At 36.0% G+C, this 24,586-nt stretch overlaps 1 protein-coding gene across 2 annotated transcripts in view; it reads left to right on the top strand.

Annotated features, from left to right (window-relative positions):
• Positions 1–24,586, top strand: part of SPPL2A (signal peptide peptidase like 2A) — a 56,714-nt gene that overhangs the window by 14,516 nt on the left and 17,612 nt on the right. Inside the window, exons 1-13 of one of the 2 annotated variants that reach the window (XM_068963517.1) lie at positions 2,474–2,516; positions 4,925–5,044; positions 5,352–5,534; positions 6,457–6,546; positions 7,054–7,187; positions 11,393–11,544; positions 15,490–15,586; positions 16,021–16,122; positions 18,013–18,094; positions 18,630–18,704; positions 22,402–22,458; positions 22,652–22,705; positions 23,152–23,254. In XM_068963517.1, the coding sequence (XP_068819618.1) occupies positions 2,499–2,516; positions 4,925–5,044; positions 5,352–5,534; positions 6,457–6,546; positions 7,054–7,187; positions 11,393–11,544; positions 15,490–15,586; positions 16,021–16,122; positions 18,013–18,094; positions 18,630–18,704; positions 22,402–22,458; positions 22,652–22,705; positions 23,152–23,254 (1,267 nt within the window). In that variant the 5' untranslated portion in view covers positions 2,474–2,498. Of the gene's footprint in view, positions 1–2,473; positions 2,517–4,924; positions 5,045–5,351; positions 5,535–6,456; positions 6,547–7,053; positions 7,188–11,392; positions 11,545–15,489; positions 15,587–16,020; positions 16,123–18,012; positions 18,095–18,629; positions 18,705–22,401; positions 22,459–22,651; positions 22,706–23,151; positions 23,255–24,586 lie in introns of those variants that run through there. The other variant, XM_068963520.1, reaches the window with a different exon arrangement.

The raw sequence follows: 24,586 nt of genomic DNA, 5'->3' as shown, positions 1-24,586 counted from the left end.
CATTCACAGATGAATGAAAGAAGATGTACATTTAAACAACAGAATACTACTCAGCCATGATAGAGTGAAACAATGCCATTTGTATCAACATGGGTGGACCTAGAGAGTATACTAAGTAAGTCAAGAAAGACAGATACGATATGATACCACTTACATGTGGAATCTAAAATATAACAAAAATGAATTTATCTATGACACAGAAACAGACTCAGACATAGAGAATAGACTTGTTTAGCAGAAGGGGTGTTGAGGAAAGGATTGGGAGTTTGTAATTAGCAGATGCAAACTACTATGTATAGAATAGACACCAAAGTCTTCTTCTGTAGCACAGGGAACTATATACAATATCCTCTAATAAATCATAATGAAAAAAAATGTGTATGTGTAGAACTGAATCACTTTACAGTAGAAATTAACTCTGTTGTAAATCAATTATACTTCAGTAAGATAAATTTTAGAAAAGCTACACAGTAGTATATATAGTATGATCCCATATGTGTAAAACAAACAATGTATATATTTGAGATCTGTCTATCTATCTATCTTAAATATTCATAGATAGTATCTGGAAAGACATAAAAGCCCTTAAGGGGTGACTGTGGGCAGGATGGCAAGAGAGGGATTTCATACCTTTTTGTTTTCTTTGATTGTGTTTTCCTTTTTTAATTTTCTCTTTCCAGTCTTTTTACATCTTCATCTTTGCTTTTGTTTTCCTCTTCTTTTGTCTTTTAAACAGGCTGGTGTGTTTCTCTCTCTGTCATTCTTTAAGTTAACGTAAATGTACAGGCACGTATAAGGACCTTTATTTTTATGAAAATAGGAAACATTGTAAAATCTTTCTGAAATTTGCTTTTCTCACTATGGATATGTATTTCTACAAGTAGATCAAGTTCTTTCTATTTGAAGCTGTGTACAATATATACCATAATGTAATGGATCCTTATCTGTAGAAGATGTTGTTCTTTTGTTTTTGCTATAACAGATAATATTGCAGTGAATATCCCTGTACATTTATCTTTCTACAGTCTTCTGCATTGTGTAATAATAATACAACTGTAGGATATGAATCAGAGAATTATATATATTAAAAACATTTGATTGGGGGGTGGGAGGAAGGCTCGAGAGAGAGGGAATATATATGCACATGTAGCTGATTCACTTTGTTGTAATGCAGAAACTAAACAACATTGTAAAGGAACTATACTCCAGTAAAAAAAGTTTGATTGATATTGACAGTTGTCTGTTGTAAAGGTATACCACTTCAGCAGCCTTAGACGCAGTTAAAACCAAGTCAGTCGATTCATTCCCTTAGTCATGTCCAACTCATTGCCACCCCATGGACTGCAGCACGCCAGGCTTCCCTGTCCATCACCAACTCTTGGAGCTTGCTCAGACTCACGGCCATTGAGTTGGTGATGCCATCCAACCATTTTATCCTCTGTCGTCCCCTTCTGCTTTCAGTCTTTCCCAGCATCAGGGTCTTCTCCATTGAGTCAGTTCTTCACATCAGGTGGCCAAAGTATTGGAGTTTCAGTTTCAGCATCAGTCCTTCCAGTGAATATTCAGGACTGATTTTGGATCTCCTTGCAGTCCCAGGGACTCTCAAGAGTCTTCTCCAACACCACAGTTCAAAAACATCAATTCTTCAGCCCTCAGCTTTCTTTATGGTCCAACTCTCACATCCATACATGACTACTGAGAAAAATATAGCTTTGACTAGTCGGCAAAGTAATGCCTCTGCTTTTTAATAAGCTGTCTAGGTTGGTTATAACTTTTCTTCCAAGGAGCAAGCGTCTTTTAATTTCATTGCTGATTTTGGAGCCCAAGAAAATAGTCTGTCATGGTTTCCATTGTTTCCCCATCTATTTGCCATGAAATGATGGGACCGGATGCCATGATCTTAGTTTTTGAGTGTTGAGTTTTAAGCCAACTTTTTCACTGTCCTCTTTCACTTTCATCAAGAGTCTCTTCAGTTCCTCTTTGCTTTCTGCCATTAGGGTGGTGTCATCTGCATATCTCAAGTTATTGATGTTTCTCCCTGCAATCTTGATTCCTGCTTGTGCTTCATCCAGCCTGGCATTTCATATGATATACTCTGCGTATAAATTAAATGAGCAGGGTGACAGTATACAGCCTTGACATACTCCTTTCCTTATTTGGAACCAGTCCATTGTTCCATATCTGGTTCTGTTGCTTCTTGACCTTCATACAAATTTCTCAGGAGGCAGGTCAGGTGGTCTGGCATTCACATCTCTTTAAGAATTTTCCACAGTTTGTTGTCATCCACACAGTCATAGGCTTTGATGTAGTCAATAAAGCAGAAGTAGATATTTTTTTGGAATTCTCTTGCTTTTTTGATGATACAGCAGATGTTGGCAATTTGATCTCTCGTTCCTCTGCCTTTTCTAAATCTAGCTTGAACATCTGGAAGTTCTCAGTTCCTGTACTGTTGAAGCCTGCCTTGGAGAATTTTAAGCATTACTTTGATATCTTGTGAGATGAGTGCAATTATGCAGGTATTTTGAACATTCTTTGGGATTGGAATGAAAACTGACCTTTTCTAGTCCTGTGGCCACTGCTGAGTTTTTCCAAATTTGCTGGCATATTGAGTGCAGCACTTTCACAGCATCATCTTTCAGGATTTGAAATAGCTCAACTGGAATTCCATCACCTCCACTAGCTGTGATCATAGTGATGCTTTCTAAGGCCCACTTGACTTCACATTCCAGGATATCTGGCTCTAGGTAGGTGATCACACCATCGTGTTTATCTGGGTCATGAAGGTCTTTTTGTACAGTTCTTTGGTGTATTCTTGCCACCTCCTCTTAATATCTTCTGCTTCTGTTAGGTCTATACCGTTTCTGTCCTTTATTGACCCTGATGCTGGGAAAGATTGAAGCAGGAGAAGGGGATGACAGAGGATAAGATGGTTGGATGGCATCACCGACTCGATGGACATGAGTTTGAGTAAGCTCCAGGAGTTGGTGATGGACAGGGAAGCAAAGAGTCAGAAACGACTGAGCAGCTGAACTGAACTGAACTTGCATGAAATGTTCCCTTGGTATCTCTGATTTTCTTGAAGAGATCTCTAGTCTTTGCCATTCAGTTGTTTTCCTCTATTTCTTCACATTGTTCACTGAGGAAGGCTTTCTTATCTCTCCTTGGTATTCTTTGGAACTCTGCATTCAGATGGGTGTATCTTTCCTTTTCTCCTTTGCCTTTAGCTTCTTTTATTTTTCCTTTTTCATTTGCTTTTGGTTAAAACCAAATCCTGTTTTAAATACAGTCCTTTCCAAAAGGAGCTTAGGAGAATTACTGGTTCTGATCTGTGACAGGTAAAGGATAAATTCAGCCTAGAAACAAGGAAGTCCTCAAAGACTAATGGGGTCTTGCTGAAAGGATACAAAGAACAAGGTGGAAGAGGCTATATTTGCAAACTGACCAAATTGGGCATAACTTGAACGTCAAACAATCCCAAACAATAGATTCAGTAATAATTTAACAGCTCTGTCCACCTCTGCTGTCAGAATCCATTCATAGACACCAAGTATGTAGCTGAACGAAAACTGCATTTCTTTTTTCCAGAAATAATTTCATTATGTAACATTTTATGTAATCTGATGGCATGTTTGAAGAATTCCCTACACTTTCTTAGATCCATAAGCTAATGAAGTCCCAAGTATGCCAGAAAGCCCTCAAATCCCAAATGTTCACAGGAGATTTTAGGTAGGAGAACATGGATTAGAGCATTTCTGTACTTATATATTTAGATTGACTTCTATGTAATTACCAAAATTACAAATTTACAAAATTAATAGATCAAAAATGGTTGAATGTTGGTGCGTGCTTTAGCGGCAGAGGCTTGGTAGTACACCGTCTTTAACTGCCAGACAGTCTTTTTTCTCGCTTTGGTTGTAGTGTAAGACTTTCTCAAAGGAGAGAGGAAGGATCTGGATTGATCCAAGTTTAAAGGGAATTGTGATGCGGAGTAGCATTCTAGTTATCTTGGGCTGTTTCTTCACATCATAGGCTCCACTCCCACCCCCTGCCCCCGTGTACTATGGGTTTTCTTTTTAGTCGCTTATTACCTCTTGTCTCTCTTCTTCCTTGGTAGTGGGAAATGAGGCATAAGGAAAGAACATTCTTCTAGACTTTCTTTTTGCACTCTAAACTCTAGATTGGTCTTTTTGAATAGATTTTTTGCAGGGTCTTGAAAGCTTGAGATATCTAGTTTCTCTAGTTCATTTCCAAAGATAGCACTTAGAAGTTTACCCTGCAATGCAGGAGACATGTGGAAGTTCCCACATGCCACAGAGTAACTAAGCCTCTGTGCTGCAACTACTGAGCCCACGTGTGGCAACTACTAAAGCCTGCGTCCCTCAAGCCCATGCTCTGTCACAAGAGGAGCCACTGAATGAGAAGCCTGCACACTGCAACTAGAGAGTAGCTCCAGCTTGCCACAACTACAGAAGAGCCTGCCCAGTGACAAAGACCTAGCACAGCCAAAAATAAAAGGAAAAAAAATTTTTTCCCTAGTAACTCATAGAATATGGAAGGTAAAATAGGTTAAGGGATTTCAGGTGCATTGTCTTTTATAGAATAGGAATAATGAGATAATAACTCATAAGAGATTGGGAAGTAAAGTTTCAGGGTGTGAAGGGAGTATCGAAGTTATATAACATCATAACAAGATTCCTCCCTGGGATTTGGCCCTTATAACATGGGCCATTAAAAAAGTGACTTCCTTCAAGAACGTTTTCTGAGCAACCATGTACAGTTTTACTATTTCCTCAAAGAAGTTCATTGGAGGACCTTACACCTTAAGGAAATGTGTTCAAACCTGTATATAAATAGCTTTATTAAAATCCTTAGTTCTTGGCAAGCTGAATCATTGCCACTGTGAAAATTACTGTTTGTGTCCTAGACAGCTGCTCAAGAAGCAATCCTCCACGCCTCTGGAAATGGCACGCCTTCACCGTCTAAGGACTACTGCATGCTATATAACCCTCACTGGACATCTCTTCCAAGTACCCTAGAAAATGCAGTAAGTAAATCACAGTTCCTATTTATTTATAACAAAATATTGAATGGTGAGAATGAGTGGTTATAATGTTTCAGTGTGTAACCTAATTATAACAGTATGATTAATATTTATTGCTTTTGCTTTAGTATTTTTCTCTTTATGAGAAAAACAAGTTAGAAAATTAAAAAATACCTACCTCAAAGCCTGATTGTCATCAAATGTTTCTAATTTAAAAGAACTTTTTGTTAAACCAATGTTGATACTCTCTTTGAATGCCTTTAGGGTGAAATATTATATATATATTATTAAAGACATTTCTTCTTTCCAGACTTCCACTAGTTTAATGAATCTGACTACCACACCACTCTGCAACATTTCTGATATTCCTCCTGAGGGAATAAAGAACAAAGCAGTTGTGGTACAGTGGGGAACCTGCCATTTTCTTGAAAAAGCCAAAATTGCACAAACAGGAGGTGCTGAAGCTTTGTTGGTTGCCAATAACAGTGTCCTAGTAAGTTATTAAACTATAATAACTTCTTTTGAGTTCTTGATATCAAATATTACAGGAAGTGAATTATATTCTTTGTATGTGGTTTGGGGCTGAGTGTTTTGGGGTTTTTTGGGGTTTTGTTTTAAACTTTTTTTTTTTATTGGGATGTAGCCGATTAACAAACAATGTTGTGGTAGATTCTGAACAGTGAAGGGTCTCAGTTCAGTTAAGTCTCTCAGTTGTATCAGACTCTTTGTGACCCCATGGATGGCAGTTCGCCAGGCTTCCCTGTCCATCACCAACTCCCAGAGCCTACTCAAACCCATGTCCATCGAGTCGGTGATGCCATCCAACCATCTCATCCTCTGTCGTCCCCTTCTCCTCCTGCCCTCAATCTTTCCCAGCATCAGGGTCTTTTCCAGAGTCGGTTCTTCACATCAGGTGGCCAAAGTATTGGAGTTTCAGCTTCAGCATCAGTCCTTCCAATGAATATTCAGGACTGATTCCTTTAGGATTGACTGATTGGGGTCTCAGCCATACATATACATGTATCCATTCTCTCCCAAATTCCCCTCTCATTCAAGCTGCCACATAACATTAAGTTGGGTTCCCTATACTATAGGGGCTGAGTTTTGAATAATCTGATGGTAGTATTCCTAAACATTCTGGTTATAATAGGTGTTTAATTGGAAAATTTTGTTTCTTTTCCACTCCTAAAATAGACACGATATGTTAGGTACGTGTGTGTGTATAAAATATCAATTTAAACTTATGCTAAAAAGATTCCAGTTTGAATCCTTTTTAATATTATAATATTAAGAAAGAACACATGAAACATTGTTTTATAACTTAAAAAAGATATTGTAGTTAATGAATAATTTGTACTTTATTCTGTAAATACACTAGTAGTTCGTAAGTTTTCATAATGTTTTTTTTCTTTTAGTTTCCTCCCTCAGGGAACAAATCTGAATTTCTTGATGTGAAAATATTGATTGCTTTTATAAACCACAAAGACTTTAAAGATATGAAGCAGGTAAATTAATAATGATCTGTTAGATTAAGTTTATAAATAGTACAATTTTGTACTTTAAACCACTGATATTTAAATTATTATATATGTTCCATTTGCTAGTAAGATGAAACTTGCTAGTCTTACTCAAATGTTATTCAGCCCCTCCCCATTTAGCACAAGGTGTTTCAGAGTCTTGATGTTTGAGAAACATTTTGAAACATTCAGAGTCTTAATGTTTGAAACATTTCTTTGTTTTGACCTTTTTAAAATCTTTGTATTATAGCATTTATCTTAATCTTAAATCCTTGAACAAAATGTCAATGTATGAAATACCACACTTTTGCTTTTAATAAAGCAACGCCTCATAATTTTGACGAGACTATATTATGTTTTCAAAATAATTCTGTTATTCTTGACTGTCTTATATATCCTGTCTTATATACCAGAATGAAATTGGAATATTGCTGCCATACTCTATAGTAAAAAGAAAATGAATTCCAGTGTATTAACTGTTATTTTGCATTTCAGACTCTCGGAGATAACATTATTGTGAAAATGTATTCTCCATCGTGGCCTAACTTTGACTATACTATGATGGTTATTTTTGTAATTGCTGTATTCACTGTGGCATTAGGAGGATACTGGAGCGGGCTAATTGAATTGTAAGCTTAATTAAACTTCATTGTTTTTAAGATAAATGGCTAAAAAATTATTGTCTTTAATCATTTTCTCATGTAACAACGCTTAAAGTTCTACTTGTTCACAGAATACAGTACTAACAACGTTAGATTGTAGGTTTGTCCTCACAGAGATCTTCAACTTTTCACTGAGAAGAAGGGAGTTGTAGGTTCCTCTTGTTCTTCTGCTGGCAAGGAAACATTGAAATTTCACCAAAGGCTCTTAAATGAAAATGTTTTATTACCTCACCCAGAAAAGGTGGCGATAGTTGGCATCCTAATGTACCTTTTCGCTTAGATTGGAAGAAAATAAACAGGGTGGGAAGTTTTTCAGCTCCTCCTGAGTTGAATCATTACAATGTGACCTCACCATTCTATTCAGTGCTTTAGGAATTGGATATTAATTAAGCATGTCCATATTTTAATTTAAATATAGAAATTTCAGAGGTACATGAAATTTGGATTTGTCTATTTAATAAAAACCTAAACCCAGTGTTCTTACAGTTATGTACCTTTTGCTGTAGATTAAAGCAGGCAGTGTAGTTTAGAAGAATCGATTCATTTTCATAACTCTGAGTAAAAAATTGTGCTCAGAGCACATTATTTTGTACATAAAGGACAATATGTTCACCTTGTGAATTGATCTATAGATTCCACTAAAAAGGGCTTATTTGATGCCAGCTAATGGCAACCCACCTCAGTGTTCTTGCCTGGAGAATCCCAGGGACGGGGGACCCTGGTGGGCTGCCGTTATGGGGTCACACAGAGTTGGACACGACTGAAGCAACTTAGCAGCAGCAGCAGCAGCAAAGCTAATAAGCTTATTTATAATTTCTCAAAATACTAAAATTTGATTGACTTACAGTAAGAGAAATCTAACAAGCGTAGATTCCTAGAGTATTGAGCTTAAAATATTTTACATATTTGGAAAACACATTTCAGCATGTGTTAGTCACATGTCTTCACATAAGTAACCATTATATTTTTCACTATTAATCTTTATAAAGCCTAGTATGGAAGATCTCCAAAATCATTTTCTAGATCGTATGGTAAAATGTTATAATTTCTGAAAAGCTACTGATTCATTGAAAATGTTTTTCCATTTAATATAGATTCTCACTGTACTTACATTATTATGTAAATTGTTTCTTTTCTAGAGTAGTGCTGCTCAAGATGTAATGTGAATACAAACTGTTTTGGGATCTCATTCAGTTTAGTTCAGTCGCTCAGTCATGTCCAACTCTTTGTGATCCCATGAACCGTAGCACACCAGTCCTCCCTGTCTATCACCAACTCCCGGAGTCCACCCAAACCCGTGTCCATTAGAATTTTTAAAAGTTCAGATTTCATAGGCTTGGGGTGAATGCTGAGATTCTGCATTTTTTAACAAACTGGTCCATGGACTTTGAGTTAGCAAGGCAAGTCTAATGTACCTGTCAGGACAGGCTCCTCCTCAAGAAAATTGAAGGTGGGAGAGCAGTACATACAAGTTGACTTAATCATAAAACATGATGATGGACAAAAACAAACAATGTTTTGCCTTCAGTAACTAGGTTGGGAGAAGAGATATCTTTTACCTGCAGAGTTAAGGATTTTGAAATTGAAGTGACCAGTTCTAAAAGTAAGATGTGGTGGTGGTGGTTTAGTCGCTAAGTCATGTCCGACTCTTGCGACCCCATGGACTATAGCCTGCCAGGCTCCTCTGTCCATGGGATTCTTCAGGCAAGAATACTGGAGTGGGTTGCCATTTCCTTCTCCAGGGGATCTTCCCGACCAAGGAATTGAACCCAGGTCTCCTGTATGGTAGGCAGATTCTTTACCAACTGATCTAGCTACAAGGGAAGCCCCAAAAGTAGGATAAAGATAGAGAAAACGAAGTGTGTATGTTGTGGGTGGGAGTGACAGTATAGAGCCAAGAGTATTTATCAATGGTAAAATGGAATAAGTTTCATAAAAAGTAGAATTATTGACATAAGGACCGTTTACAACAGCATGGCTGGATTTTGAGGATATTACTTATGCTAAGTGAAATAAGTCAGACAAAGATAAATACCGGAACATCTCATTTATGTGTGGAATCTTTTAAAAAATGAATTCATAGATGCAGAGAACAGATTGGTGGTTACCAGAGCTGGGGAGGTGGAGGGTAGGAAGAATGGGTGAAGGTGCTCAAAAGGTGCGGACTTCCAGTCATAAGATAACTAAGTCCTGGTGACGCACAGCACAGTGGCCGTAGCGAATGACTCTCTCCTGCATATTTGAACGTTGCGAATAAAGTAGCTCTTAAAAGTTCTCATCACAAGAAAAACAAATCTTTTTAACTATCTGCTGATGGGTGTGAACTAAACTTATTGTGGTAATCATTTTGCAGTATATACAATTATCAAATCATTGTGTAGTACACCTGAAATTAATGTTATATGTCTTCTATACCTTCATTTTAAAAAAGAACACAGGAGCAATTATTTAGCAAGTAAAGAGAGTTAGACTGAAAGAGAGGGGAAAAGAGAATATGGCTTAGGAAAGGAAAAGTTTACCAGAACAGGACCTCATAACCCAGAATTAACCTGCCAAATGAAAGATGTACTGTATGCAAAAAAGGAAAAATGCTTAGATTCCATATAAAGACTTTTCAGTAGAGAGTTAAACTCCTGTTATAATGAGCCCTCATATAACTGGTGAAGAAGAAAATGGCAGCCTACTCCAGTATTCTTACCTGGAAAATCCCAGGGATAGAGGAGCCTGGCAGACTACAGCCCATGGGGTCTCAAAGAAGTCAGACACAACTGAGCAACTGAGCATGCATGCATATAACTGGTCCTCATCATAAACTCAAGATGACAGGAAAGAAAGCTTAGCTTCCTATTGCCTGTGGCTCTCAACCTGATTTGAATACAGTTTTTTAAAAAAAGATGAGTTGTATTATTTTAACATGATATAAACCTAAAATATATTTTCCTTCAATAAATTACCTGGTATAAATTGAATATGAATATATAACCTTTTGGTAATTATGCCTTATATGGATTCTGTGATAGAAATGTCCTTAAATAAATGTTTGCAATGAATTTATCCAAAGGTGGGCATGTTTTCCCACTCAAGTACCACTTTTGTTGAAACTCTGTCAATACCCTGTCATCTGGCTCTACAGTTTCAGGGAAGTCCTGTGTGTTCCTCCTCAAACCTTCTCCCTGCTCCTTTCCCAGGCAGCCTCCCTAGAGTCACAGATGCGTGGAATAGTAACCATCCTGATACGCAGTTTTCTGATAAGAAAGTGGCATGTTGATAAATAAGCAGTTTAGCAAATGTACCGGTTGATAAAAATAAATCTTTTTTTTTTAACCTAAAGTTTATATTTAGCCCAGACCTGGTGAAAAGGATCAGGATATATGAAAAAGAAATGGAACACCATTTTACACTTGATCTTAGCCAAAAGGCCAAGAAGCAATCGGGAATACCATTTTAGTAAACCAGAGTTGAAGGGACTGGTGCCAGAAAAGTACGTTAGTGGCTTCTGTATAACTGGGAAGAGACAAGGTGACGGAACAGAAACTGACTGTTCAATGAAAGAAGTTTGTGACCCTTTCCTCTTCAGCTCCTGTGTCTGCCTTTCACTAGTTGTGTGACCCCAGAAGGGGTATTGGGAGAATTAGAAACTATATTTTGCTACCTTGAATCAAGGTAGGACAAAGCTATGTCTTGAACTTCTTTTGAATCCTTCATAATATGTTGATGAGCACCAAACAGACTTACAGTAAATACTGAGCTGACTGATAGAATAAGTTAGTGTTTTACATTGAAGAGAAGCTAATTTTAAAAGTAGTTTACTATCTGCAAGTTGGTAATATTAAGTGTATAAAAAGAATTGGTTTTTATTTTAAACATTACATCAGTGTAGTTTCCAAATTAGATAATATAAACATCACCAAAAACATTAATTTTTTATGTAATAAATATCTTCTGTTTCAACAGTTTTGTCTCCAGAAAAAAATAGTTTCATAAGTTAATAACACTGACTCTGAATTATAGAGAGTTTTTACTTCTAGATTTAAGTATTTCTTCATGGTGTATAACTTTTTAAGTATATTAACTTTGTAATCAGAAAGAACTTTAAGTTAGTATTACAGATAGATTTTAAAAATGACTGTACTTGGCAGAGATTGCTGAAGTTTCTCTGTGTGTTTATGCAGGGAAAACATGAAGGCAATGACAAACACTGAAGATAGAGAAATGAGGAAAAAGAAAGAAGAATACTTTACTTTTAGCCCTCTAACAGTTATAATATTTGTGGTCATCTGCTGTATTATGATGGTCTTACTTTATTTCTTCTACAAATGGTTGGGTAAGAAATCATTGTATATTTGCTACTGTTTAGCATACAATCTTTTCATTTTCTTAGCCATATTTATCTTTTCCTTTAAGGCATTCAACTGGAAAACTTAAGTGAATAATTAAAAAGTGATATTAACTTTTTAAACTGTCAAAAATGTTAGGTCCCTGTTCCTCTGAGGTTAAAAAAAAATTCTGATTTAAAATATACTGTGACTCAAAATAAGAACACTTCTTCATGGACAACCTGAAAGAATTGCTATGGTCCCTAAGTTTTCCTCTCTGCAGATAAAGCATAATAGACTGGTATCTAAGCAGCAGACTAAGGATTTCTTGGTAGCTATAGACAGTTACATGAAATCTAATAGAAGATTATTCAAATTATGAATTAATTGCTTCTACTTACTCCTAAAGTGTGATTGGTCCTTTTTTTCAGTTTGCAAATCAAACTATAGTATTGCTTAAATTTTGTTTTACTTGTGTGAACATTTAAGATCATACTACATCTAAAAATACACAGGTGCTTGCTTGTAGTCTAGAGAGTAAATGATACTTTTTCCTTTAGGAAGGAAAGGGTCATGGCTTGCCCATCCCCTGAACACTCTACTTAGTGTTCTGATAAGATGGAAATTTGCCATTTGTGGCCAACACGTACCAGAAAGAGAAGGGAGCACAGGGAAAAAGAGAGTGTGCCTAATGAGAATTAGCAAAAACCCTTTGTGAAAACCACCACCGGCTACAAAATGTTTATTTAGAGAATAATAGTATAAGTTTCTGGAGTAGAAAACTGAGGCCTCAGGTTAGTTTCACCTTAGTTTTCAATTTCTCCTCTCCTATGGTAGCAGTTTTAAAACTATACTTATATATATTTCCAATTAGAAAAATTATTCTTGGAATATCACTCATTTCAATATGTTGTTGGGAGAGTGGATACCAGTGTGGTATTTATATTATGTCGTCATTGCACAGCTAATTTTTCTGTTTTAAATTCTCAGCCTTCAATTGTGTGTCTGACCCTCAGTTGATATATTTAGTGGTCTTTGATAGAACAAAGAGATTTCTCTACTTTACCCTAAAAGCATGTTTTAGTTTTTGGTAAGGGATTTCCTTAAACTCATCACTGTTTAAAAATTGACCCTGTTTGTAACTGTAATTTTCAGTGTAGGAGGAAGAAGATCATTAAACCTCATGGTTATCCCATAGCATGGGATCTAATTATGACTCTGACAATTTTGTGTGATATTGTGAAATTTAATACACTTTAAAACGGTTCCTTATGGCTAAAATTGATGCCATTTCTTAATATGTTCAATGTATTAAATTGCTAAGATTCTTCATACCATCTATGTTAAGTCATGTTCAAGAAAATAACTAAAGATAGTTATATTTGCCAAATTCTCTCTCATGCCAAATCATTTTCTTAGGTATAGTAGGACACTAAAACTCTGGTATGGCTTCCACAGCATGACTTCCACTAGAGTTTAAAATCTTGGTTTGGAGACCTTTGGTGGATGACTAAACAAACTCAACTTGGCAATCTTTGATTGTCAATCTTACTACTTAGATTGTCATATATATGCAATAATAACAAATAATAAGCAAATGAAAAAATAATTTGTCCAAGATCACCAATTAGAAAGTGGTTAATTTACTGCCCCTTATTTACTGTCTCTAGTTTGCTGTCTTTTCTCACATATAAAACAAAGTTATAGTTTTCTGAAATCTAGTGGAATTTTCAAAATTCAGTTAAAATGTGTATTTCCATTGTAAAATTTCGAGAAATCTCACAAAGTAATACTTTTAGAGCATGATAATTTCTTCCTGTTTTTAACAACAGCAAGATCAAATGTTTTTAAGTAATTTTCAACCCAGTATAGCTAATAGAGAAAAACATTTGTGTATTTTAATACCTTAATATCATATCCAGACAGTGAGGTCTGTTTAAGTGGATTTGGTTTTACCACATGTAAAGTTATTAGAGATGAATTTCCCATAGGAAAATATAGACATCATGATTAATGTCTAAAGTAGGTGGAAGTTCTCATCTTTAAGCTTTTTAAACATATTTTAGGGACACATGTATACCTATGGCCGATTCATGTTGATGTATGGCAAAAGCCACCACAATATTGTAAAATAATTGTCCTTCAATTAAAATAAATTAATTTTTTTAAAGTAAAACATTTCCACTAAAAAAATAAATAAAAAGTATTTTAAGCAGTTTATTAATTCTTCCATTTAAATACAAATGTCTACAACTCACTTCATAGACATCTTTAACAAACATGTGACTTTGAATCATTGAATGATAAAATGCATAGCTACTAACATAAATCCTAGCAATGTTGTTTTAGGTCAGTCTCTGAAGGCAAAAGAAATAAAAGCAAAAGTAAACAAATGGGACCTTATAAAACTTAAAGCTTTTACATAGCAAAGGAAACCATAAACAAAACTGAAAGACAGCGTATGAACTGGGAGAAAGTATTTGCAAAAGATGCAACCAGCAGGGGTTAATATCTAAAATACACAAACGGCTCATATAATTCAACATCAAAAAAACAAACAACCCAATCAGAAAAAGGGCAGAAGACCTAAATAGACATTTCTCCAAAGATGACATACAAATGGCCTATAGGCACATGAGAAGATGCTCAGCATCACTGATTATTAGAGAAATGCAGATCAAAACTACATGAGATTTCACCTCACACCTGTCAGAATGGCCAACTTCAAAAAGTCTACAAATAATATTTTTGAGAGGGTGTGGAGAAAAGGGAACCCTCCTGTCACTGTTGATGGGAATATAAATTGGTGTGGCCACTATGGAAAACAGTATGGAGGTTCCTTAAAAACTAAAAATGGAGCTAACATATGATCTAGCAATTCCACTTCTGTGTATTTATTTTCAGAAAACAAAAAACTAAATAGAACATATATATGCATCCTTATGTTCATTAGGAGCTTCCCTGGCAGCTCAGACAGTAAAGAATCTAACTGTGTTGCAGGAGACCCAGGTTCAATCCCTGAGTTGGGAAAATTCCCTGGAGTAGGAATTGGCAACCCACTCCAGTATTCTTGCCTGGAGAATTCCATGGACAGAGTAGGCTGCTGGGTTACAGTCCACGGGGTCACAAAGAGTCAGACACAACTGAGCAGCTAATACTTTCTTTCTACTTCTGTGTTCATTGTGGTGTTATTTACAATAGCCAATTTATGGAAGTAACCTAAATGCTCATCAATAGCTGAATGGGTAAAGAAGGTATGAGATATATATAATATGGAATATTACTCAGTCGTTAAAGAACAATGAAATAACGCTATTTGTAGTAACGTGGGTGAACCTAAAGATTATTATGCTAAGTTAACTCAGACAGAAAGACAAATATAATATGATATCATGTATGTGGTATCTAAAAAATAATACAGATCAGTTTATTTACAAATTAGAAAGACAGACATATAAAAGAAATTTACAATTAAAGGGGAAAGGGAAGGGATAAAGGGATAAAGTAGCAGTATAGGATTAACATATATCCCACTATCTATTATAAACAGTGAGTATTATATAGCACAGGGAACTATATTTAGTATCTTGTAATAGCCTATAATGGAAAAGAATCTGAAGCTGTACACCTGAAACTAATACAGTATTGTAAATCAACTGTAATAGTAAAATTTTTTAAAAAAAGAAAAAAAATTGCAGAGCCAGCCTCAGCCCGTAAAGAAATCCTAGTAGTATGTAGTGGAACTGAAACAACACATGAAATACCACCCTTAAAGCTCAAGATCTAAGTGTGTTCAGTTTAGTAACCAATTCAGATTATGATATGGTCACTGAATTGAAAGTATTATGATCCAATAAGAAAGCTAAAGAATATTAATTGTATAAAAGTTTTCTTACCATGTTTCCTTATCATGTTTCCTCTATTCTCATATAATTTGGTATCTTTTTTTCTAGTGTATGTTATGATAGCAATTTTCTGCATAGCATCAGCGATGAGTCTGTACAACTGTCTTGCTGCACTAGTTCGTAAGATACAATGTGGACAATGCACGTATGTATCTCTTGTGAGGAAGCCCATAATACTGGTTTTTGTAATTTAAAACAATACGAGGAAAAATAGGACCTTTTTTATAAACCTGTGAAGTCCAATATACATGTTGCTATTTTAATTAAAAATAATTAAAATTAAATAAAATTAAAAATTCACTTGCCCAGTCCCATTAGCCACATTTTAAGTGCTAAATAACCATATGTGGCTAATGGTTGTGGTATTGGACAGCACAGATATAGAGCATTTTCATCAACACAGTTCTGTTGAACTGGTGAATATTTTATTATGTATCATTCATAGTAATTAAAGTCAAGGCTTTAAAATTGAGGTTTCAAAAACTTTCTTCTCACTGTGGCAAACATTCATTTGTTACATTAAGTGAACATTGTATTTCATTTTTAGGATAAATTAATGTATTTCAAACTGTCTTTTAGGATTACCTGTCGTGGCAAGAGCATTGAAGTGAGACTTATTTTTCTCTCTGGACTGTGCATAGCAGTAGCTGTTGTTTGGGCTGTATTTCGAAATGAAGATAGGTATGAATACTCATTATATTTCCTTTCAGGTTAGACTAAGGATAGGTTGTTTCATATCTAGCCTTGATAATTGTTCGTTATGGATTTTTTTCCCCCAGAACATCCTAGTCTTGAAACATATTAAATACTTAAATAAAGAAATCTTGTGCTAATGGATTTGAGGTTGTCTAGAGAAGGAAATATAAACTAGGCTTTAAACATCTAAACTGAAATAGGCTCCAAAAATATACTTATTTATGGTATAGCCACACAGTGAAGTGCAATGCAGCTGTCAAAAATGAAGATTTCTGTGAATTGATATGCAGTGATTTCCAGGATTTATTTTTAACTGAAAAAAGCCAAATATGCAAAAATATCTAGCATATGCTACCTTTCATGTGAGAAAGAAAGAAATAATAATAAAATATATAGGTTTCTATCTATTTGCAGGAAGAAAACCAGAAAATAATTTTAACAGTTTATTAATAAAATTATTAAAACCCCAAAGGATTTAATGGCCCAAAATTTGGGAGGAGAGTTCATACAATTGTAGGCAGCTCCAAGTATGATAATCAGTTGATAATTATTCATGCTAGTTGTCAGTTTCTGGTAGAGTTTGATGTATAGCTCTCCTTTCCTTTATGCTTTAGCTATCTGGAAGTATATTAACATTGTATTCTTTGTTATGAGCTATCTTTCTAAAAAGAGACATGTAAAATTCAAACATTAAGGATAAATATCCACTTTTGTCTGATATACTTTCTTCTGAAGCAGGCTTTCAGCTTTTTCTTAGTGCAGTAGTATTCATTATTCTCAGTTCAGTCGCTCAGTTGTGTCCGACTCTTTGCGACCCCATGAACAGCAGCACACCAGGCCTCCCTGTCCATCACCAACTCCCAGAGTCTACCCAAACCCATGTCCACCGAGTCGATGATGCCGTCCAACCATCTCATCCTCTGTCGTCCCCTTCTCCTCCTGCCCTCAATCTTTCCCAGCATCAGGGTCTTTTCCAATGAGTCAGCTCTTCACAATCAGGTGGCCAAAGTATTGGAGTTTCAGCTTCAACATCAGTCCTTCCAATGAATACCCAGAACTGATCTCCTTTAGGATGGACTGGTTGGACTTGCAGTCCAACCTTGCAATCCAAGGGACTCTCAAGAGTCTTCTCCAACACCACAGTTCAAAAACATCAATTCTTCAGCCCTCAGCTTTCTTTATGGTCCAACTCTCACATCCATACTTGACTACTGAGAAAAATAATAGCTTTGACTAGTCGGCAAAGTAATGTCTCTGCTTTTTAGTATGCTGTCTAGGCTGGTCATAACTTTCCTTCCAAGGAGCAAGCATCTTTTAATTTCATTGCTGCAGTCACCATCTGCAGTGATTTTGGAACCCAGAAAAATATAGTCAGCCACTGTGTCCACTGTTTCCCCATCTATCTGCCAGGAAGTGATGGGACCGGATGCCATGATCTTAGTTTTCTGAATGTTGAGCTTTAAGCCAACTTTTTTACTCTCCTCTTTCACTTTCATCAAGAGGCTCTTTATTTCTTCTTCACTTTCTGCCATAAGGGTGGTGTCATCTGCATATCTGAGATTATTGATATTTTTCCCAGCAGTCTTAATTCCCTCTTGTGCTGGAGGATTCCAGCTTGTGCTTCCTCCAGCCCAGCGTTTCTCATGATGTACTCTGCATATAAGTTAAAAAAGCAGGGTGACAATATACAGCCTTGACTATTCTACTAGAACAATAAAATATGGAGACTGTAAGAGGTTTTTCTGTTGTTATAACAGCTACTTCATAGTCAAATCATAGCAATTGAACAGTATTGCTTTAATGATATTTTTCTTTTGAAACACTCCGCTTAAAAATAACTGAGTAAAACAATAGAGGAATTTCTTTTGATTTTAGGTGGGCTTGGATTTTACAGGATATCTTGGGGATTGCTTTCTGTCTGAATTTAATTAAAACACTGAAGTTACCCAACTTCAAGGTAAAGTAGACTACTTTGCTAGCTAAAGTATTGTTTTCTTTTTAAAACAACTTTATTAAGGTATAATTTACATTTAATTAAATGCACCTATTTTAAGTGTACATATTATCAAAACTTTACAAATATGTAACTTTGTAACCACTATCCCAATCGATTATAAAATATTTCTTACCTCATCAAAAGCTCTATCATGCCCTTTATCAATTAGTCCTAATCCCCAACCCAAGAAACCACTGATTTTCTACATAAAATATTTTTAATCATTCACATAGTATGCCAAATTCATATAATCTGTACAAGACTAAAATAAGGAAGAACATTTCTTTGCTTCGGTGATTCTTTTTTAAAAGAGTGGGTTGAAGCAGATAAAATTTTAATGTGATTTATAGAATAAAACTACAAATAGTAATAAACATTAAATCCCTTCAAAATAGTGTTTAAATGTATGTTACATGTTTATTTGTATTTGTAAAATAATATCTCTTAATTTAAATTTGAGAAGTTTGACCTTTAAATTTGTTTCTTTCTTCAACAGTCATGTGTGATACTTCTAGGCCTTCTCCTCCTCTATGATGTATTTTTTGTTTTCATAACACCATTCATCACAAAGGTATGATATTTTTTAAATGCATAGGAGACATACTAAATGATTAGAATCTTAAATATGCTCTTAGAGTATTGATTTTCCAGATGTTTACCATTGATTGGGTTCTAATTCTCTTAAGAGAATTGTCATTGAAATTGGCCTTTTAATAGAGGATATTTTTAAGGCTTTACACCATTTTGCTAGAAAAAAAAAAAAAGCCTCCTGATGGATGTAAACATGAGAATGTCTATAAATTTTCTTCCTACACATTTTAAAGTAACTTTTCTTCCTATTAGAAAACAATAAATATTTGCTGTAGATAATACAGACAGCAAAAAAGAATGAAAAGATGTCATTGCTTCTTTCATTTCTGTAACCCTAGCGTGAGACTAAGAAAGAGCCCAACGCTGGAAGTCTAGAGACCTAAAGTGTAGATCTGTAACTTTATAACCCTGAGCTGCTAGTCACTTAGCCCTCAGTTTCCTAATCATTTGAGTGAGGGAGTATTGCTAGCATTCTATCCTCTGTTTCCATCAGCAGAATTCTTTCGGTTGCTTCTGCAAAAATCCAACCTAACTTTTCTATATGAAAGAGGTCCCATCTATTCAGAATATGTGCAAAGGCCAGGGAGGGCCTGTCGTCAGGAGAAACTAGACCCAGGGGCACATACTCTTCCTTCCTGCTTCTGTCCACCTTTTCATTGTCTCAGACCGGCTTTTTCCATGAGGTTAGAATTGTAGCAACTTGAAACTCCTAGGCCATCTATTCCCAGCTGTACCACTAGCTCCTCAATAAAATCATGGTGCTGTCCTTAGAATAAGGGAGAGGTGTTGGGTAAGTGTGGTCGTCCTTCATTACTGGCCCAGTTTTTCTACCTTGTCCCTATTCCTGTCTCATGAATGTGTTATTAATTATTGCTTAATTCTTCTACCTTGTTCCTATTCTTATCTCATGAATATATTACTAATTATTGCTTAATTCTTCTACTTTTCCCATTTTGAGTCTCACTTTCTAACTTTATATCATTTTTTTATCCTTTGTCGCTTTCATATATTTAGTATTTTATAATGACTGTTTTTCCCCCAGTAGTTCTTTATTCTTTAACCTCTGCTATCTGTGAAATATCTGCATTTCTGGTACTGGCTATGATGGCATAAGACAAACATATGCCCCACTGGGAAGCTAAAATTGCAACTAGGTAACAAGTGTAGTTAACTGTCCCCAAATACTAGTACCTTTCCATGCTTTAATGGTGAGCCATCTGGCTCATTGACTTAATTTGCAATGGTAACCAAAAAAGCATAGAACTAGTATTAGGAATTATAGCAAAAGCTGTTAATTTACTAAAGCATATTTTGAAGTTCGGTCCAAACTTGTTCTAGCTTGTGTCAATTTATTTGGTTTAAAAATGTTTCTATAAGTCACTCCATCACAGAACTCATAACGAAAGTAAAGCACTCTCTTTACAAAACCATTCCCATAGGTTAATGGGTAGTCATATGGGAAGTCATTTAGGCTTCCCTGGTGGCTCACACGGTAAAGAATCTGCCTGCAGTTGCAGGAGCCCAAGGTTTGATTCCTGGATCAGAAAGATCCCCTGGAGAAGGAAATGGCAACCCACTCCAGTATTCTTGCCTGGAGAATTCCATGGGCAAGAGGAGCCTGACGGGTTACAGTTCATTGCGTTGCAAAGAGTTGGACACAACTAAGTGATTAACACTTTCATACCATATAACACTAACATTGCACAGTGAACATAAAAGCTATAACTAAACTCTTTTCTAAAAGTAAATTTTCCATTATGTTTTAACAGTAGTGTCACTTTATAAATGCCAAACTTGTCTGCCAGCAAACTATGTCCATTCTGTACACATAAAAATGTCAGGATTTTAAAAGTATATATGATAATAGTAAAGATGTCTTTGAGTCTTCTTTCTTGTGTGGTTAGAGAATTTTTCTTCTTCTTTTTTTCCATCTTTGATCCCACTGAGTGGAAACGTGACTTCTAGTCATCTGATCCAATGGAAAAGATTGACGTGCTCTTTGGAGTTCACTCTTGTAGATTTACCTTAACACTGTCTTCTCAGTCTGGTTTGTCAGGCAAATCGATAGGAAAACCAGATACATGATTTCTGATTTTTGTGGTTTTCACTGAAAATTTCGAGAATTAAATTTTAGGCATTCTAAACAACTTCTTGACCCTGGTGTTAGTGGATTTTTAATGAGTTGGCAGGGCAGGTAGCCATAGGAGTACAGGTAGTAAGAGCCTGTCTTTTTTTTTTCTTCATCTGTCACCATACTTCGTATAGTGTCTTGCAAATAGTAGTTTCCTGGGTAGATATCTTTGAATGTATGAGAGAATGTCAGTAATGGTCTTCAATTAAATGTTTTAAATAACAATTTGAAAATGAACCAAAATAAACTCTTTATCTGGAAATTGAATCACATCATGGGAGTTTCCTGTAAGCAGCTGTATTTAATATTAGTTTATTTTCATAAACTCCTGTGATTTAACCCTTCTGTAACCCAAAGCTTAACATGAGAAAAAGATTTCTGTAGCCAAGGAATTTATTCTTTTTTCTACTCAACTCAGGTATCAGTGAAATCCTCTTAAAAATAAACTCAAGTAATTTATTCTATGCTCCCCACCCACATGGAAAATAGTATAGCTAATCAATCAAATTCTCCTAAAAATTCAGCATTTATTTATCTTCCCATGACCTGTTTGGGGCATTATTTTAAATGTAAGGTGGGTGCTCATGCAGTCTTAGCTTGCTACATCTAAATGTTTCCCCTCTCCCCAGTAGACTTTACTGTCCAGGAAAGAACTTTTTAATGATTTCTCACACAGCCCACATAAAGAGACCTTAGACATGCACAAGGAAACAATTCTGCTAAGGTTAATGTTTTGATTGGTGCATTAAGAGCAGGCAAAGCTGAAACTGGACAAGAGTCAGGATAGAGAAATGTTCTCAAGTTCTTTAGGGCTTGATCTTTTCAAGTTTGGCTTCATTGTTATTGTGGTGAGTAGACAGAAGGTTAAATGTATATTTAAATAAAGTCATTGATTTATTACAAATCTGTATATTAAAAATGTCAATATTTCTTCTGTCTCTGTTCATTGTTATTGCTAAAAATGACACATAGTATATGGCATAATATAAGTAAAAGCACTTAAAATGTATAGCCCATAGAAGAAATGCTAGATATTAGTTGTCAGTATAAATCAGTGCTCAAACCTTCAGTTGAATAATTTTTGTGTGGTTTATCTGTAAGTTTCTATTATTTGTTGAGCTCTAATAAAGTGGATAGTGTGCTAGGTGAAATTTGTTTTAGGTAACTCCAATTTTTGCCATCTACAGAGACCATTTTAGGAAAAAATCAGTCTTCAGATGACTTTCCATCAGCTTACGGTAGGCCATATCAGTGGCAGTAGATCATGAACTTGTGTGTGTCCGACTCTTTGCGACCCCAAGGACTGGGGCCCACCAGGCGCCTCTGTCCATGGGATTTCCCAGGCAAGAATACTGGAGCGGGTTGCCATTTCCTTCTCCAGGGGATCTTCCCTGACCCAGGGATCAAACCCACGTCTCTCGAGTCGGCTGCATTGGCAGTCAGGCTCTTTACCACTAGCGCCACCTGGGAAGCCCTAGGTCGTGAATACTAGGAGGTTGTTCACTTTAAGTGATTGAACAGTTTCTTTTACCTTTCTTACTTTTAGAATGGTGAGAGTATCATGGTTGAACTTGCAGCTGGACCTTTCGGAAATAATGAAAAGGTAGGGGTGGCAGTTAAGTACAGATGGCTGCCAGTGTATTTGTGTGTCCAGTTAATAATTTTGCCTTCCTGTGTAATTCATTGGTCACGTAGTGCATGTTAAGGTATTGTAAAGCTTTGTTTCTCACAAAATATAGCCCTTTTGTTAGTTATTCTAAATTATTAAATACCTATTGACTTGGGTTTCATCCTAGAATGATGGAAACTTGGTGGAAGCCACTGCTCAACCATCAGCTCCCCATGAGAAAGTAAGGATTGTATTTCAGATATGTTCATTGGACTTTAAATCATACCCTCTCAGACAAGACTCTTCTTTGGGGGAAAAAATCCAGATTGTAAAAAAAAAAAAAAAAAATATCTTTCAAGGCCTGAGTCCTCTAATTTTGGTAAAAAGGAAAGAAAAAAACGTTAGATATGGGGATACTGGATTAATACTCTTAACCCTACATGTGTGTTGGGTTTTGTTTTTCCATAACTACATATCTATGTCTTTCAAGCTTTCTATACATTCAGAGTATATATATGATTAATTTATGTTCTCTGATTTCAAGCTTTTTTCCCCTCATATTTCAAAAATGTTAATTTTAAACATTAAGTTATTCTAACATCAATCCTTTCCTTTCTGAAGATGTGGGTAAAGATTCCTAAGAGGTTTATTGGTGGTCTCTCTCTCTCTTTTTTTTTGTAATTACAGTTACCAGTAGTCATCAGGGTACCAAAACTGGCCTATTTCTCAGTAATGAGTGTCTGTCTCATGCCAGTTTCAATATTGGGTTTTGGAGACATCATTGTACCAGGTAAGCAATTGTTTGTAACAATTTGAGTGAAAATAGACTGATGATTTAAAATTGTCAGATGTGCAGTATCATATATCAGATGTTAAAAGTTACCTGATCTTTAAGTATTTCTGGCTAATGCTAGAGCTAGGATCAGTGACAGGAATGGAGAAAAAGTGTTCTGATGGGTAGAAGATAAAGCCCAAATAGTAACAACCAAAGTATATCTCCCATGGCTCAAAAAATGCCTTAGAAGAGGTAACTAGGATCAATTTGACCTCTTCCCCAAGAAAGTATATAATAAATCCCCTTTAAAAGTTGAATTTAATAATGCTAAATATATTATAATTTCTGTTACTTATGTTTTAAAACAATAGTTATTTGTTCAAACTAAGTTATTTGAACTAAGCAAGGTCGTGTAGGGCACTATAATACCAAAAAAAATACAGTGTGTGCTGGACTTGATTGCCTTCTACTAGAATGTCTGCTATGACAGTTACTGCAGTTTGGCCTATAGAATAAACTTAATCCCAGCCCAGGAATAACACAGTATTCAGTTCAATTCATCACTCAGTCATGATCCGACTCTTTGCGGCCCCATGAACCACAGCACGCCAAGGCCTCCTTGTCCATCATCAATTCCTGGAGTCCACCCAAACCTATGTTCATCGAGTCGGTGATGCCATCCAACCATCTCATTCTCTGTCATCCCCTTCTCCTCCTGCCCTCAATCCTTCCCAGCATCAGGGTCTCTTCAAATGAGTCAACTCTTCTCATCAGGTGGCCAAAGTATTGGAGTTTCAGCTTCAGCATCAGTCCCTCCAACGAACACCCAGGACTGATTTCCTTTAGAATGGACTGGTTGGATCTCCTTGCAGTCCAAGGGACTCTCAAGAGTCTTCTCCAACACCACAGTTCAAAAGCATCAATTCTTCAGAGCTCAGCCTTCTTAAATAGTCCAATTCTCACATCCATACATGACCATTGGAAAAACCATATCCTTGACTAGACAGACCTTTGTTGGCAAAGTAATGTCTCTACTTTTTAATATGCTGTCTAGGTTGGTCATAACTTCCTTCCAAGGAGCAAGTGTCTTTTAATTTCATGGCTGCAGTCACCATCTGCAGTGATTATGGAGCCCAGAAAAATAAAGTCAGCCACTGTGTCCACTGTTTCCCCATCTATTTGCCATGAAGCGATGGGACTAGATGCCATGATCTTCGTTTTCTGAATGTTGAGCTTTAAGCCAACTTTTTCACTTTCCTATTTCACTTTCATCAAGAGGCTCTTTAGTTCTTCTTCACTTTCTGCCATAAGGGTGGTGTCATCTGCATATCTGAGGTTATTGATATT

This window comes from Capricornis sumatraensis, chromosome 2 (genome assembly GCF_032405125.1).
Source record: "Capricornis sumatraensis isolate serow.1 chromosome 2, serow.2, whole genome shotgun sequence".
Classification (NCBI taxonomy): Eukaryota; Metazoa; Chordata; class Mammalia; order Artiodactyla; family Bovidae; genus Capricornis; species Capricornis sumatraensis.
The sequence above is the reverse complement of the archived record's forward strand: the minus strand, read 5'-3'. Positions and strand labels throughout refer to the sequence as shown.